The sequence below is a fragment of the Perca flavescens genome, chromosome 10, assembly GCF_004354835.1.
Source record: "Perca flavescens isolate YP-PL-M2 chromosome 10, PFLA_1.0, whole genome shotgun sequence".
Classification (NCBI taxonomy): Eukaryota; Metazoa; Chordata; class Actinopteri; order Perciformes; family Percidae; genus Perca; species Perca flavescens.
The window spans coordinates 1,809,978-1,824,977 of NC_041340.1; the positions used below are offsets into that span (position 1 = coordinate 1,809,978).

Here is a 15,000-nt window from a genome sequence, read left to right on the forward strand (position 1 = left end):
GTGTGTGTGTGTGTGTGTGTATGTATTAATGTGTATTGTGTGTGTGTGTGTGTGTGTGAGAGACTGTGTCTGTCTGTGTGTGTGTGTGTGTGTAAGTGTATTAATGTATTAGTGTGTGTGTGAGTGAGAGTGTGTGGTTGTGTGTGTGTGTGTGTGTGTATGTATTAATGTGTATTGTGTGTGTGTGTGTGTGTGTGTGAGATCGTGTCTGTCTGTGTGTGTGTGTATATGTGTTAATGTGTATTGTGTGTGTGTGTGTGTGAGAGACTGTGTCTGTCTGTGTGTGTGTGTGTATGTATTAATGTGTATTGTGTGTGTGTGTGTGTGTGTGTGTATGTGCGTGTATGTATGTGTATGCGTGTATGTGTGTGCATCAGTGTGTGTATATGTGTGTGTGTGCGTGTGTGTGCGTATGTATGTGTGTGTGTATGTATGTGTATGCGTGTGTGTATGTATGCATGTATGCGTGCAAGCGTGTGCGTATGTGCGTGTGTGTATGTGTAGTGTGTGTCTGTGTGTATGTGCGTGTATGTGTTGCGTATATGCGTGTGTGGTAAAAGGCATGCGTGTGTGCGTGTGTATGTGTGCGTGTGTGTGTGTGTGTGTGTGTGTGTGTGTGTGTGTGTGTGTGTGTGTGTGGTGCGTTAAAGGTGATGTGTGTGTGTGTGTGTGTGTGTGTGTGTGTGTGTGTGTGTGTGTGTGTGTGTGTGTGTGTGTGTGTGTGTACACCCTGCCGTACCAGCAGCCACAGGAAAAACAGCCACACACACACACACACACACACACACACACACACACACACACACACACACACACACACACACACACACACACACACACACACACACACACACTCTGATTGGTCACAGACATCCAGTAGCACGCGGCGCCCAGCGTACCCAGCGTACCCGGGTCTGTACCTCCAGCAGCAGGCAGCCGGCCAGCGATACGTTGTCGGCCTCGGTGGCGAGGTGGAGGGCGGTCCGCCCACAGCTGCGCTCCTGAGCCTCCACGTTAGCCCCGCCCTCCAGCAGCTCCCTGAGAGAAGACAGCTGATTGGACAGGACCGCCAGGTGGATCGCACACAGACCTGAAACCACGGCAACAGATGGACAGATAATCAAACATTCAGTTTTCTCTTTGTCTGTCTGTCTGTATGTATGTATAAAGTACAGGCCAAAAGTTTGGACACACCTTCTCATTCAATGCGTTTCCTCTTTATTTTCATGACTATTTACATTGTAGATTCTCACTGAAGGCATCAAAACTATGAATGAACACATATGGAATTATGTACTTAACAAAAAAGTGTGAAATAACTGAAAACATGTCTTATATTTTAGATTCTTCAAAGTAGCCACCCTTTGCTTTTTTTGATAACTCTGCAAACCCTTGGTGTTCTCTCAATGAGCTTCATGAGGTAGTCACCTGAAATGGTTTTACCTTCACAGGTGTGCCTTGTCAGGGTTCATTAGTGGAATTATTTCCCTTATTAATAAAAAAGCAAAGGGTGGCTACTTTGAAGAATCTAAAATATAAGACATGTTTTCAGTTATTTCACACTTTTTTGTTAAGTACATAATTCCATATGTGTTCATTCATAGTTTTGATGCCTTCAGTGAGAATCTACAATGTAAATAGTCATGAAAATAAAAAGGAAACACATTGAATGAGAAGGTGTGTCCAAACTTTTGGCCTGTACTGTATGTGTGTGTGTGTGTGTGTGTGTGTGTGTGTGTGTGTGTGTGTGTGTGTGTGTGTGTGTGTGTGTGTGTGTGTGTGTGTGTGGGGGCTTGTTTAACTATACTATATTCGCACACACACCTGAAACCACAGCAACAGATGGACAGATAGTCAAACATTCAGTTTCCTCTTTGTGTGTGTGTGTCTGTCTTTCTGTCTGTGTGTGTATGTGTATATGTGTGTGCATATATATGTGTGTGTGCATGCATGCGCATGTGTGTATGTGTGCTGCGCGTGCGCGTGTGTGTCTCTATGTGTGCTGTGTGTGTGTGTGTGTGTGTGTGTGTGTGTAACGGAGTTAATAATTCCACTTGCCATTAAAAAGGTAACTTTTCATTTGGCCAGTAGTTCCCATATGAAACAGGCTTCTTCTGTAACATGAGCGCCATCTATTGGTGCCATTCTGCAGACTTTAGGGTAAATTCCTACATACTTATCACCAGTCTGCAGTAGTCTGTTTCGTGGTAAGTCGCATACATTGAGCTCCACTGTTATAGTTAGGTAAATGTGTTCATTGTGATATTATGTTATGTAGTATATATGATGTGCATGTAGTATATCCGCACGGGAGGTCTCAAATTTTATATTAGAGGCCAGTTTTGTTTCTTTTGTTTAAGCTTAAATGAAAAAGTTTGCCACGTTGTGCTAGCTTGCTAGTCTGCTTAGCCTAGCGTTCGATAACCTAACTTCTATGATAGAACAGTGGCAGCAGTAAACTGATGATTTTTGTTTTCATTTTAGCTAACTGGAGCTCTTTATGGTGACGAATGTGATTGTGAGACACTATTCTCTGCCGTTTACCAGGTACAGTTGTCTGCTTTGTGATTCCACACTGGTATTTCGTTAATATCATGTGTAATAATGTTCACCAGTCTGCCATGCTAACTGGAGCCCTTTATGGTGACGAATGGGATCGTGAGACACTATTCGCTATTCTGCTGTTTACCAGTATAAACGGCTGTGATAGCCAACGAAGAGTGACGGATTCGTCTGTAACACAACACAACGCAAGAGAGAGAGAGTACACATCCGTTACATGTGCGTGTGTGTGTGTGTGTGTGTGTGTGTGTCTGTGTGTGTGTGTGTGTGTGTGGGTTCTTGTTTAACTATATTCGTGTGGTCCAAAAACTGCGAGTCCAGTATACTTGTGGGGTCCCGACAGCTTTGTGGGGCCAAAATGCTGGACCCCCCCAAGGTTAAAGGGCTGTTTGAGGGTTAAGACTTGGTTTTAGGATTAGGGATAGAATTAGGTTATGGTTAGGGTGAGGGTAAGGGTTAAGGTTAGGCATTTAGTTGTGATGGTTAAGGTTAGGGTAAGGGTTAAGGTTAGTCATTTAGTTGTGATGGTTAAGGTTAGGGTAAGGGTTAAGGTTAGGCATTTAGTTGTGATGGTTAAGGTTAGGGTAAGGGTTAAGGTTAGTCATTTAGTTGTGATGGTTAAGGTTAGGGTAAGGGTTAAGGTTAGTCATTTAGTTGTGATGGTTAAGGTTAGGGTAAGGGGCTAGGGAATGCATTATGTCAATGACAGGTCCCCACAAAGATAGTGCCACAAACCTCTCTCTGTGTGTGTGTGTGTGTGTGTGTGTGTGTGTGTGTGTGTGTGTGTGTGTGTGTGTGTGTGTGTGTGTGTGTGTGTGTGTGTGTGTGTACCGGCTGTGTTGGTGTGGTCCAGCAGCTCTCTCGTCCCTCTATGCTGCAGTAAAACCCGGACCATCCCTCCTCCTCCTCCTCCTCCTCCTCCTCCCTCCAGCTGGGACGCCAGGTGGAGCGCAGTGTTGCCATGACGATCCGTCAGAGTTGGGTCAGCGCCGGCCAACAGCAGCGCTTCCAACGCCTCCCTCTGCTGGGTGATCACAGCCAGGTGCAAAGGAGTCTGGGAAACATGGAGGAAGAGGTTACACAGGGAACTGTTTCCTTGCACCCTAATCCCTAACTAGCATCCTAGCTCAATGCTCCCTAAACAGGAAGCTGCCCTTTTTTTACCGAGGTCTATTTCTCGCTCCAGGCATCCCGTAACTCGTGTTTGTGTGTGTGTGTGTGTGTCCGTTTGACTGTGAGTCTGTCTGTGTGTGTGTGTGTGTGTGTGTGTGTGTGTGTGTGTCTGTGAGTCTGTTCATGCCTGTCTGTCTGTCTGTGTGTGTGTGTGTGTGTGTGTCTCGGTGTCTGTCTGTGTGTCTGTGAGTCTGTGTATGTCTGTGTATGTCTGTGTGTGTGTGTGTGTGTGTGTCTTTGTGTCTGTCTCTGTATCTGTGTTTTGTGTGTGTGTGTGTGTGTGTGTGTGTGTGTGTCTCTGTATCTGTGTTTGTGTGTGTGTCTGTCTGTCTGTGTGTGTGTGTGTGTGTGTGTGTGTGTGTGTGTGTGTGTCTCTGTATCTGTGTTTCTGTCTGTCTGTCTGTCTGTCTGTCTGTCTGTGTTAAGTGACAAAAAAGCTTGGACAAGACCAACAAAAACACAGAAAAACAAAAAGTCGACAAACGAAAACAACACGAGGGTTAACTCCCTTAAAGGTCCCATGCTTTCCTTGCACCCTAATCCCTAACTAGCATCTTAGCTCAATGTTCCCTAAACAGGAAGCTTCCCTTTTTTTTACCGAGGTCTATTTCTCGTTCCAGGGATCCTGTAACTCGTGTTTTTTAACCAACTTCTGCCGGTGAAAGTTCCCTGGAACGTCAGTCAAACCAGTAACTTACTCCCAGTGAACTGGTACCAGATGGTTGTTCTCCCAGTTACAGTTCTTGATGTCACACACTCATAAACAACAATGGCGCCCCCTGTTGATGCTGTACAAACGCCGGTGATAAACGGCGAGAAATAGAAATAAATAGACATAAATAGGCAACGTGAAGTAACTCCGCACATTGTAATCAAAACAATACACATACGATTGTGTACTACTACAGGTTACGTTTATTAAATGAAGCCCAAAATATGTCGCCAACTAGAAATCGCTAGTATCGGCGTTAGGTAGCCACCAGCTAACGTCAATGTTAGGTAGTGTTAGGTTGTATAAAGTTAAAACATTGGTGATGTCTGTTTAAAAAATATACTTTTAGGTAGAAAATGTAACTTAAAAATGTAAACTGTTGCAAGACTGAGTGACACTGAAACTGAGTTTCAATAGTGATTAAGCCTAATCAGCATTTGACTGCCTCACCCCAAACTCAAGCTTCTAAAGAATTAATTAGCTCATATCTGTCATTTAGCATACTGTACGAGAGTCATTTTCCCCACAGGAAAGGTAACCGTTGTCTCTTTTTGGGTAGCCACCCCCTGCTAGGCCAGACTAGTTTAGGACAAAGAATGTGTACTCTTGTAGTTTGGAAACAACAGAGATCGCCTCGGTAAGATCATGTTACCGGGTGTGGCCTCAAGACACAGAATTTACACCTTTTCTTTTGAGAGACATCTGACCAATAGGGGAAGATTTCGTTTGAGGAAACACCCAGGTGTAGGGGAATATAATTCCGATCCTGAGAAAGATTCGCGGCTGCAAGCCTGGGACCCGACAAGGGAACAAGGTGTTGTAGTCCGCTGTATTGTTTTTGTCATGTCGTTTTCATCGTGTTGTTCAATAAACCTTTTGCTTAACTTTCAATTCGACCCCAGACTCTCCTTCCTCCTCAGAAATCAAATGAACGTCTTTTAGTTCTTCTTAACAGTAGCCGATAGCTACATCAACGTTAGGTAGCTGCTAGCTACATCGTTAGGTAGCCGCTAGCTACATCAACGTTAGGTAGCCGATAGCTACGTCAACGTTAGGTAGCTGCTAGCTACATCGTTAGGTAGCCGCTAGCTACGTCAACGTTAGGTAGCCGATAGCTACGTCAACGTTAGGTAGCTGCTAGCTACGTCAACGTTAGGTAGCCGATAGCTACGTCAACGTTAGGTAGCCGATAGCTACATCAACATTAGGTAGCCGATAGCTACACATCAGCATTGGTGGCAGCGTAGCTCGTCCAGCGCCCAGGTAGCCGATAGCTACGCTCGGCATTGGGTAGCCGATAGCTACGTCAGCGTTGGGTGGCGATAGCTACGTCCAGCGTTGGGTGGCGCTAGCTACATCAACGTTAGGTAGCCGATACTTTCGTCAGCGTTAGGTAGCTGCTGGCTACATCAGCGTTAGGTGGCCGATAGCTACGTCAGCGTTGGGTAACCCGATAGCTCGTCAGCGTTGGGTAACCCGATAGCTACGTCAGCGTTAGGTAGCCGCTACATCGTTAGGTAGCCGCTAGCTACGTCAACGTTAGGTAGCCGATAGCTACGTCAGCGTTGGGTAACCGATAACTCGTCCAGCGTTGGTAGCCGCTAACTCGTCAACATTAGGTAACCCGATAACTACGTCAACGTTAGGTAGCCGCTAGCTACGTCAACGTTAGGTAGCCGCTAGCTACGTCAACGTTAGGTAGCCGATAGCTACATCAACATTAGGTAGCCGCTAGCTACGTCAACGTTAGGTAGCCGCTAGCTACGTCAACATAGCATATTTCTCGTTCTCTAACTAGAAAACATTTTGGCTTTTTGTCTCCAAAGTCAGACTAAAAAGCCGCCAAGGAAGTGTCACTGCTCCCTAAATGGTCACTAACTTGTTTACTTTTGCCTTGTGTGTGTGTGTGTGTACTTGTGTTCATGTCTTTGTCTGATTGTTTGTCTGATTGTTGGTCTGCTGTGTTTCTATCGTACATTTTAGCCTAATAGTACTTTTTTGAAGTAGGAAGTGTCCTCGGAGCTACCCGTGAAATGTGGATTTCTTGCCCAGAAATGCAGCAGAACAGAAGGCTGAGGTTCAGCAGTTCAGTACCTGGTAGAGGTGGTTCCTCATGTTGAGCACCTCCTCTCCAGGCAGAGCAGAGACCACCTGAGTCAGACTCTTCAGCGCCTCCTGCTGGCTGTGGAGGACTGCCAGATGGAGTCCACTGATAGAAGAAAAGAGAGGGGAGAACATGAGAAAAAGACTGCCCCGACTTTCCATTTTATTTCAATCTAAGCTATAAAATTGTCCTTCAAGAGGAACATCTAACTATAAATCGTGGGAATCTCTGTACGTGTGTCGGTTGTCTTTTAAATATTTATTTATTTAAGGACAATGCACATTTAATGAACATGTACAGCAGTACACGTAAAAGTGCCAGATTGTAGCCCAAAGGCTAATTTCCATCTGTAGTCCCATTTGACAGATATAAATTACAATAACAGGACATAAGATAAACAGTATTAACATTTGCTATATAAGACAGGATAAAACAGGATGAAAAAAAAAACAAGACAAAATATCTCGTGAACCGTGTATCCACTGTACTTCCCACTTGGTTTCCTGGGTACCCAACTTATTTGGAGCAGTTTGGACATCTTCTGTGTCTACCCCTTCACAATAAAAGCCCATCTTAAATTCACTCAGAGCGTTTCGCTAAGAGGAAACTCAATAAAATCATATCAAAGAAAAGCTACTTTGGGGTACTTGTGTATGTTATTTCGGGGTACAACGTTTCAGGAGAAAGCCGTAGCAGCAAAACCACAGGCCAATCCACACACACACACACACACACACACACACACACACACACACACACACACACACACACACACACACACACACACATACTGATAAGGAATAACCTTTTTTCTTTTTCAATTGACAACACTTGAAATGATAAAGGCACTTGCAGATTACAAAGTAGTACAAAATGTAAACCATACCATGTTGTTTCATTTTTACATCTGTTCTTAAGATTTCATCATCATTCCCATAATGGAGAGGTTTACCTGCGACCATTAAGTCAGCTTTATGGCTTTGCCCTGCTGCTCATTCTCCTGGTCTGTGTGTTTGTTACTGTTTCTGTCTAGGAGTTTTGTTGTGTATGTGGTGTTTATGTTCTGCAGAGCAATAACCTGCTGAAAATCAGTTTTACACTGAGTCAGGTCCGATTGTCTTTAATCTTTTCCTGTTTAATAAATAAAAAATGAAATGAAACACACACACACACAGACAGACAGGTAGACGGAGACACACACATACACAGACAAACGCAGAGACACACACACACACACCACACACACCACACACACACACACACACACACACACACACACACACACACACACAGGCAAACACAGAGACACACACACACACACACAAACGCAGAGACACACACACACACACACACACACACACACACAGACAGACAGACAGACAGACAGAGACACTCACACATACACAGACAAATGCAGAGACACACACACACACTCACACACCCACCCACCCACACACGCACACAAACGCACACACGTACACACGTACACACACACACACACCCACAGAAACGCAGACAAACACACATAAACGCAGAGACTCACACAAACACACACACACACACACAAACAAATGCAGACACACACACACACAAACAAACGCAGAGACACACACACACACACGCAGAGACACACATGCACCCACACACACACACACACACACACACACACACACACACACACACACACACACACACACCTAAACCAGTTAACAAAGATGACATTCAAAGACAAGAATAACTGCTCAACAAACACTTCCAGAGTTTAAAAGTCATCGTGAAAGCTTTTACAGTTTTTTTTTGTTAACTGTGTGTGGTTTAGCGTTATACTGACGTGTCTCCGTCCTCGTCCTGCGCGGCCATCAGGGGGCGCTGTGCAGCCAGCAGGTACGCAGAGTCTCCGGTGACCGAGTACTGAAACAGAGCCTCCAACTGTCTGCTGGTCACCTCAACCAACCGCTCATCTGCAACAGACAGGAACAACATCATATTTAAAAGTTAAAAGGTCCCAGGACATGGTGCTCTTTGGATGCTTTTATATAGACCTTAGTGGTCCCCTAATACTGTATCTGAAGTCTCTTTTATATAGACCTTAGTGGTCCCCTAATACTGTATCTGAAGTCTCTTTTATATAGACCTTAGTGGTCCCTAATACTGTATCTGAAGTCTCTTTTATATAGACCTTAGTGGTCCCCTAATACTGTATCTGAAGTCTCTTTTATATAGGCCTTAGTGGTCCCCTAATACTGTATCTGAAGTCTCTTTTATATAGACCTTAGTGGTCCCCTAATACTGTATCTGAAGTCTCTTTTATATAGACCTTAGTGGTCCCTAATACTGTATCTGAAGTCTCTTTTATATAGACCTTAGTGGTCCCCTAATACTGTATCTGAAGTCTCTTTTATATAGGCCTTAGTGGTCCCCTAATACTGTATCTGAAGTCTCTTTTATATAGACCTTAGTGGTCCCCTAATACTGTATCTGAAGTCTCTTTTATATAGACCTTAGTGGTCCCTAATACTGTATCTGAAGTCTCTTTTATATAGACCTTAGTGGTCCCTAATACTGTATCTGAAGTCTCTTTTATATAGACCTTAGTGGTCCCCTAATACTGTATCTGAAGTCTCTTTTATATAGACCTTAGTGGTCCCCTAATACTGTATCTGACCTCTTCTGAAGAGTCCGTCATGTTTTTATCAATCCTCCCTGTCCTCCTTGGCTACTAGCAGCTGTGTGGAGGAGGCGTGGGGGTATGAGAACAAAGCTCAGCGTTGCTTGCTGCTTTTAATGCTTCCCTGGGTAGAAATAAACTTTTTGAAAGTAAACTTTTGATCTATTGAGCTGCTGCTCTGAAGAACTAATTAAACGTATACTCAAACAGCAACAAAAAATTAACATTTTTGATATTTTTTAAAATGTACATGACGACAATATGCCAACTGCAGCTTCTCATATCTACATATTTACTGCTAATGTTTTGTTTTCTACGATATAATATATATATATTTCCATCCATTTTAATTGGACTATGCATTGGAGAGTGCCCAGATTAAGCCCATCTGAGTTGTTTTTTTGCATCTCTCCATCACATCTTTCATTGATTATGTGTATATTAATCTGTAGTATTAATACATGTTTAAACCAATAAACCAAAGAGAGATCTAAAAGTTCTTCTTGAGTGGATTAAAGTCTAAATTCAGAATTAAGAGGGAAATATCAGCAGTTGACGCGTACCTCCGTGTGCTTCTGGCTCGTCCACACAGACCCCTCCATCCTCAGTCGTCTCCCCAGCCTCGAGGCCTCCCGGCTGGGCAGAAGCTCCCAGCACGACCCCTGACCCCGAGTCATCGTCAGGATCGCTGTCGTCCGCTGGGTCGCCCTCAGATGCTTTAACACATTAACATTTAGGGTTGAGTCTTTGATTTTACAATTACGACGTTAAGGATCTTTCTTCTTCGTTTTTTTAAACATGTATTTATTGAGTTTTTTTTTTGCGGAGACCAAGGATCAAATGTAGTAGCTGTAGTACCCACAGTCAAGAATTTGTACATCCATAGGTGTATGCTAACACATAATACATACAGCAGCTGTTTATCTCAATACTCTACAGTAGGCACACTACAGGCATTAGGAGTAAGTTATCACTAGTTACTAGTTATGTATTACACATCTAGTTATCACTCCAACCATCCACATTGTTATTCTCAAGGAAGTTGAAGAAAACGCTCAAAATTTTCCAAAACGTGTCAAGCATATTTTTTGTTGAGTAACTTATCTTTTCTAAAGCTAAGTAAAAAGTCATTCTCCTCAACTATTGCGATGTGCCACGAGGTGTGTCTGATTTCCGTGAGCAGGCAATGCATTATTTGGCTTCTAAAAAACTAATATTCAGTAGAGATCTGGTTATAAAACCGTGCTGGGAAGAGATTTAATAAGCATAATTTAGGGCTAAGATTACATTACATTTGACGCAGGTATCTGGCATGTTAGAATTAAAGCGATGCAACTTAGCTGGGGTTATGGATAATCTACATATCCATTTATATTGCAATAGTTTGGGGTTTGTATTTATGGGTTAGGTTTGAGCTAGAAAACATGCTTTTGACCATTCCTCCTCTGTAATATTCTACTTAGGATCTTTCTTTTGGTTTAGATCAGGGGTGTCAAACTCATTTTAGTTCATGAGCCACATACCCCTAATTTGATCTCAAGAGGGCCAGACCAGTGAACCAGTTGCTTCTGCTACGACAGCATTCTAAAGTCCGTCGTAGGAAAAATAAATAATATTACGGACCCGGCAGAGAGAGAGAAAGAGAGATAATAATCCGATAAAAAACTCAGGATTTCTAAGATTAAAGTCGTAAATTTATAAAAGAAAAAAAATTCAGATATTCTCTGAGATTTAAGTGGTAAATCTGGAATTGGAAAGTCATCCAGTGGGCCTGATTAGACCCTTGGAAGGGCCGACTCTGGCACCCCTGGTTTAGTCCCACGGGGAGTTTTCTTAAGCCCGGGAAACACGGGGCCGATTATCGGCCTTTGGACAGTCTGGCGAGGTCGGTGACTCGAGTCTGTTTGGTGTGTCCCGTGTTGTCGTCAGTCTGGGGGGGGAGGGGCAGTCGGGACTCACCCGGAAATGGGGAGCGGGATGAGGTGACTATCTTTTAAACTGACCTTTGTTTTCAGAAACATTTTTTTTCTGTGAACTATTTCAGTCCAATATGAGAACGGATTCTGAACGAGCCGCCATGACAGTCTGGCTTTGAATTTCCGGAGAAAACAAACCCATGTGACACGTTCGTCCAATCAGCTGCCGGTTTTCCTTTTCCTGGGCAACAATACAGAGTAGCGCCGCCTGCTGTTGTGGAGATGTATTACGTTTCTCAAGTCGGTGTCGCCTCAGTGTGTCCCGAGGCAGTTTTTTGGACCTCAGGGACCCGACTGATCATCTCGACTGGCTTTTCTGCAGAGGGTCTGCCGTCTGGTTAGTGTGTAACCACTTTTAGGGCCCTTTCACACCTATAGTTTGGTAGACTCGCAATGTAGCCGGCCCTTTAAGAGGGTTGAAAACAAACAGTTCTCACCGTGTTTGATGCCTCCTCCTCCTCCCAGACCAGCTGAGTATCCTGTAGAGAAACCTCCACCTCCTCCTACTCCTCCTGCTCCTCCATAGTTGTAGGTACTGAAGCCCTGGAAGTAACCTGGTGGATAAATCAAACACACCCACACCATGAGAGAATGACACAAGAGCAGCGTTGGAAACTGTTCCCTATCACAGAAACAGTTCCCTATATAGTGTGTTCACCATTTTGTAGAGGTGTTCCAATTCACCGCTGTTAATTTCATTCACTATATAGACCACTATAAAATACCCACAATGCACTGCTCATTTGAGTGTACAAATGATGTACCCTACATGTTACTCCCGTATCCCACAATGCAACGCGGTGGTGTTTTCCCAGAGGAGAAGAAGCAGCAGAAGCACCCACAGAAACTGGAATGGCAAAATGGAGCGAGCTTTCGTTTCTAAACAGTAGAAATGTAACGTGCAACGTGTGTGTGTGTGTGTGTGTGTGTGTGTGTGTGTGTGTGTGTGTGTGTGTGTATATTCCACTGAGACCAATTAAGTCTCTTTTCCGGTGCTGGCTGAGCATTACTGAGCAGCAATTCCTCTACTGTGTGACAGTAAGTCTCGTGGTTATGACCCAATCGTTAGCCTATTGTTATAAAAGCGTTCTGCTACGGAGCTATAACGTGAGCTACAAGGTAATGGAGCCTTTTATACATTGTCGTGTTTCTTTAGAAATAAACAACGGACAAATAGAGTCTTTAAACGCTTCAGATGTAAAGTTATTCGCTGTCAAAGTGACGTCAAAATGAATGGGAGTCAATGGGATGCTAACGGGAGGTGATGGCTTGGTAGCATCAGGATCTCCCCATAGGAGGTACGCTTTCCAGATGCTCGCTTACCCCCTTCAAAAAGGGGGTCCTCAGAGTCAATGCTGGGGGAGCCTCCAAATTATTGTTAATTTTTTTAAGTCTTAACATGGATTTCACATATTATTAGCAAATATAAATCCCCACTAGGGATAGGCTTACTGGCCTAAAAGTAAGGTAGTCACTAAGGTAGCCATCCACAGATACAGCTCATCTTAGTCACTGTGCCACATGTATGTTTAACATTAAAACACGATTTATAAAATCATGCCAACAATAATTAGGCTATTTTAAAATCTTTGTTTTCTATGCAAAAAAGGTACATATAAAGGCTTTAGGCCACCTTACACGTTATTGTAGGCCCAGTTTAATATGCAACTGGGGAGGAAAGCATTGGAGGCATGCTCTCTGTGTATGTCAACCATCAACAAATGAGCATTTCTATGTATTTAGTATACGTCTGTTTGTCTCTGCTTGGTTTTATTTGAAGTGCTTTTCTCTTCGGGAGAACTTCGGGATAAGTTAACTTTTGGACCAACGGTGATTCTTAAGGGTGACTTATGCTGACCTACTGTGCCAAATATCGCTTGTTTCAACACTCTCATGTTTATTTTATTGAAGATGAGCCTTACTGTGACAGTTCTGATTTGCACCTGTATTATTTGTTGTAGTGTGATTATTTTCTGAAAATTAATAAAAACACTTAAAATAATATAAAATATGCAACTTAATACATGTTTGGACACTTTATACAACATATGTAGTAGGGGGTCCCTGCTCCGCCTCTCTGTCAGTTAAGTGGTCCTTGGCTTAAATCCACACGATAAAACCGTTCACCTATGTCCGAGAGTAACATCAAACACGCATTATGTTAGAGGTATGCCCTCCTTATTTTGGGTGACGAAGAAAACCAATGAGATGTGCCCAACATGCACCATCGAAGGACCAATGGGAACGGTTTTAATCCACATGTTGAAAAGGAACCGCCCACATGTCCTGGAGAATATAGTGAACAAGCGGAGTGTTGGAGAGGGTCTGTAAAATGTGAATCCACAAGGGAGGAGCATCTTTTCAGTCCGCTGCAACGTTAAAACTTGTTTTTGTCATGTAATTTCGTTATTAAATCTTTTTGTTAACCTTCATTGGACCAAAGGCTTTGACGAGAGAGCGGAGAATTGTCCTCAGCTGTGTGCTCGGCCATCAGCTGTGTGCTAGGTCATCAGCTGTGTGCTCAGCCATCAGCTGTGGGCGTGGCCATCAGCTGTGGGCTCGACCATCAGCTGTGGGCTCAGCCATCAGCTGTGTGCTAGGCCATCAGCTGTGGGCTCGACCATCAGCTGTGTGCTAGGTCATCAGCTGTGTGCGTGGCCATCAGCTGTGGGCTCGACCATCAGCTGTGTGCTCGGCCATCAGCTGTGTGTTAGGTCATCAGCTGTGTGCTCAGCCATCAGCTGTGTGCGTGGCCATCAGCTGTGTGCGTGGCCATCAGCTGTGTGCTCGGCCATCAGCTGTGTGTTAGGTCATCAGCTGTGTGCTCAGCCATCAGCTGTGTGCGTGGCCATCAGCTGTGTGCTCGGCCATCAGCTGTGTGTTAGGTCATCAGCTGTGTGCTCAGCCATCAGCTGTGTGCGTGGCCATCAGCTGTGGGCTCGACCATCAGCTGTGGGCTCGACCATCAGCTGTGTGCTCAGCCATCAGCCATCAGCTGTGTGCTCAGCCATCAGCTGTGTGCTCGGCCATCAGCTGTGTGCTCAGCCATCAGCTGTGTGCTCGGCCATCAGCTGTGTCCCTGGCCATCAGCTGTGTGCGTGGCCATCAGCTGTGTGCCATCAGCTGTGTGCTCGGCCATCAGCTGTGTGCCATCAGCTGTGTGCTCGGCCATCAGCTGTTTGTCGGCCATCAGCTGTGTGCTCGGCCATCAGCTGTGTGCTCGGCCATCAGCTGTGCGCTCGGCCATCAAGTGTTATTCCAGACTGGACGTGCTGCGATGATAGCTCAGTTCACAACAACCAAACACACACACATCACTTTGGTCTCGTCAGTGGAACCATTTGGCAACTTTTTAAAAGTAAACTTTCCATTCAGAATCTTATTGGTGTCCATTTTGGCGTTTCGCGCTAGCCATCCACTCAGAACGTACCGTTAGCCTGCTAGCTACTCTTTGGCCGGCTCGCGAGCCCAAACCAGTGTGTGTTCAGCGTGCCGGTTGTTGTGTTTCCGGTCTAGCTAGATCCGGTGTGGTAGCTGTAGTTGTTCTAACGTTACTAGTTGTTGCAACAGCATGTGGAAAAAACTACAAAGTTTGCTAGGCCAAAAAGAACGTTAATCTCGCGATAAAAAACTTGCTGTTAAAATGGGTTTGCGTTAACGCCCTTAATAACGTGTTTAACTGACAGTAGGGCTGTGTTCGATTGAAGAAATCCTTAGTCGACTAACACTCATTCAACTGTATCGACTAATCGATTAGCTTATTTAATCGACAGATCTGTAAATCTGAGTTTCTCCACAAAGAGTC

General features: G+C 44.3%; 1 protein-coding gene across 1 annotated transcript in view; it reads right to left on the reverse strand.

The window, feature by feature from the left end:
- nfkb1 (nuclear factor of kappa light polypeptide gene enhancer in B-cells 1) overlaps positions 1-15,000 on the reverse strand; it is an 85,277-nt gene that overhangs the window by 11,087 nt on the left and 59,190 nt on the right. The window contains 6 exon segments of the mRNA XM_028590166.1: positions 870-1,090; positions 3,394-3,616; positions 6,542-6,656; positions 8,383-8,512; positions 9,783-9,935; positions 11,633-11,749. Coding sequence (XP_028445967.1) covers positions 870-1,090; positions 3,394-3,616; positions 6,542-6,656; positions 8,383-8,512; positions 9,783-9,935; positions 11,633-11,749 — 959 coding nt within the window.